The sequence below is a fragment of the Myotis davidii genome, unplaced genomic scaffold (genome assembly GCF_000327345.1).
Source record: "Myotis davidii unplaced genomic scaffold, ASM32734v1 scaffold590, whole genome shotgun sequence".
NCBI lineage: Eukaryota > Metazoa > Chordata > Mammalia > Chiroptera > Vespertilionidae > Myotis > Myotis davidii.
The window spans coordinates 1,176,020-1,178,284 of NW_006282381.1; the positions used below are offsets into that span (position 1 = coordinate 1,176,020).

The 2,265-nt window shown below is 65.5% G+C and overlaps 1 protein-coding gene across 1 annotated transcript in view; it reads left to right on the forward strand.

Annotated features, from left to right (window-relative positions):
* The window catches only part of NDRG4 (NDRG family member 4), a 63,342-nt gene that overhangs the window by 29,539 nt on the left and 31,538 nt on the right, over positions 1 to 2,265 (forward strand). Inside the window, exon 5 of the mRNA XM_015558819.1 lies at positions 1,997 to 2,106. Coding sequence (XP_015414305.1) covers positions 1,997 to 2,106 — 110 coding nt within the window. The remainder of the gene's footprint in view (positions 1 to 1,996; positions 2,107 to 2,265) is intronic.

Genomic DNA, 2,265 nt, shown 5'->3' on the forward strand with positions numbered 1-2,265 from the left:
TGTGTGCAGCCCCCCTCCCTCCCCGCCAGACTGGGAGCTGGGCTGGGTCTGAGCTCCTGGGTGGGCGGGAGGGTGCAGCCAAGGGTACCGGGCTGCGCGGGAGCTCCCCTCCCGCCCTCCACCCCCCACGAGCTGGGCCTCAGTGGGGCAGGCTCTGCAGCCGCCCCGGGCTAGTGATGGGGAGGCCACACCAGGGCTGGGAGGGGACAGGCACCCCCTCACTTGCACCCACGGACTGTCTGGATGTGAAAACTGCCGCCCCGTGCCCCCACTTGTGCCTGGAAGGGCGACAGTGACCCATCGCACTCAGGAACTGCCCTTGATGCCGCAAGCGCATTGCAGCTCTTGTTCAATGGGCACCCCTCCTGCCCCCAACGCTGCCCTGCATGGGGGGCACCCCTCCTGCCCTCCACCCCTCCAGCCCCCCAAGTCCACCTTCCATGGCACTGTGCACCCCTCCTCCCCCCCACCCCACCCTCTAGAGCTGAGGGTGGGGAATTGGGGGTACAGTATGGCGGAGTCTCTCTGTCACACTTGATCTCAGAAAAGGCAGCCCCCGGCTTACCCCCCAGGTCTGCACCTGGCAAGGCCTGCCCTCCCTCTCGGGCCTTGACCTTGGGCACAGCATTTCTCCTTTGCAGCCTTCGTGTGCTCCTCTGTGGCTGAGGTCCCTGTGAGCGTGCAAAGTGTCCAGTCAGTGGTCAGTGAGCAGGAAGTATGGCTTGGTGGTGGCCCTGAGGGAGGACAGGCCTGGGCCCACCCAGAGGGCAACAGGATGTCTCTGACAGGACCTCACAGCAGAAGGGTGGCTCCCAGGGTGTGGCCTTTGGCTGCGAGGCTGGTACCACCTTGTCACTCCCTGCTGAGCTCAGACCCTAAAGGCCAGTCCCCAAGAAACTGTCTCCTACCTCCCAAGTCTGTCCCTTTCCTGTCGGGGGAAGGAGCTTGGGTCCTCTTTGAACCTAAGTGCCCACTATGTGCAAACCCCTGGCACACAGTAGGTGCTCAGTCATGTGCTGTTTCCTTCCTGTCCCGGCCCTAACCCCACCTCCAGCTCAGTGGGAAGCTCCAGGGTTCCCGTGGCCGGGCAGGGCCGTGTGTCCAGCTCTGGCTGCCCCTGGGACTCTTCCCATGGAAGGGCCAAGACTGACCGGCTTGGGCTCCTCCCAGGCTCCGGACAGCCCAGCCCAGCAGCCCCCTTTCTGGGCGCTCTCCAAGTGCGAACCACCCTGCAAACCGCAGCTTCTTTAGTTCTCGGAGTCCCTCCCAGAGGGCTGGGCCGGGGCACAGAGAAGGGGTGAGCCTGGCCCAGAGTCACACAGTAAAGGGCAGAGCAGGTCTCCAGCACAGCGCCCAGCTCCTGCTCCTGCAAGACAAATGAGCAAAGCCAAGGGCGTGAACATGGGAGCAGCCCAGAGCAGCCACAGCTGAAGGCAGGGGTTGGAGGAGAAGGGTGGGGGGGAGAGCGGGGGTGTCTAACTGGGCCCTTCCTGAAGGAAGGCCTTGGGTTCGCAGGGAGGGGCTTCACGGTGGAAGGAAAGGCCGGAGCAAGACCCTGCAGGTGTGGGTGTTGGAGGCGGGGCCTGGTCACTTGGGGTAGTTACTGAGGACTGAGGGGAACTGAGCAGCAGCCCTTCAAGGTTCCTAGTGGGAGAGGACCAGGTGAGGGTGGGCCCGGTGCGGGGCTGGAGGGGCAGAGCTGTGTCCGGAGGCTTCGTGCAGCAGGGCCTGGGCTGAGGCAGCTCCCCCACTGGCTGGTTTGTGAAGGGGACCAGGACCTTCCCATCCATTGTCCCTGTGCCGGACTCCCCTGCCCTGGGAAGGGTGCTCCGCCCGCTGCGTCCTCTCTGCCTCCGTGGTGAGAATGGGATGTCCCGCCCTATGGGGCCTGGAGGCCGCTCCCCAGGCCCAGCAGCTCTCGGCTGCCCCCCAGCCCTTCCCCCAGAGGAGCCAGGAGCAGGGACCGCCCAGAGCATCTTCCCGTCTCTCTCCCCAGGAGCATGACATTGAGACGCCCTACGGCCTTCTGCACGTGGTGATCCGGGGCTCCCCCAAGGGGAACCGCCCGGCCATCCTCACCTACCACGATGTGGGCCTCAACCGTAAGTGTCCCCGGCCGCACCCGGCCGTTCCCCACCTCACATCTGCCCTCCTCCCCCCGTAGGTCCCCACACACTCCACACTGTGTCCTTAGCCACTGGGGCTTTGGTTTCCCCACTGGAGCGCGAGGCTCCTCCCCCTCCCCCTCGGAGCCAGGGCCTCCCC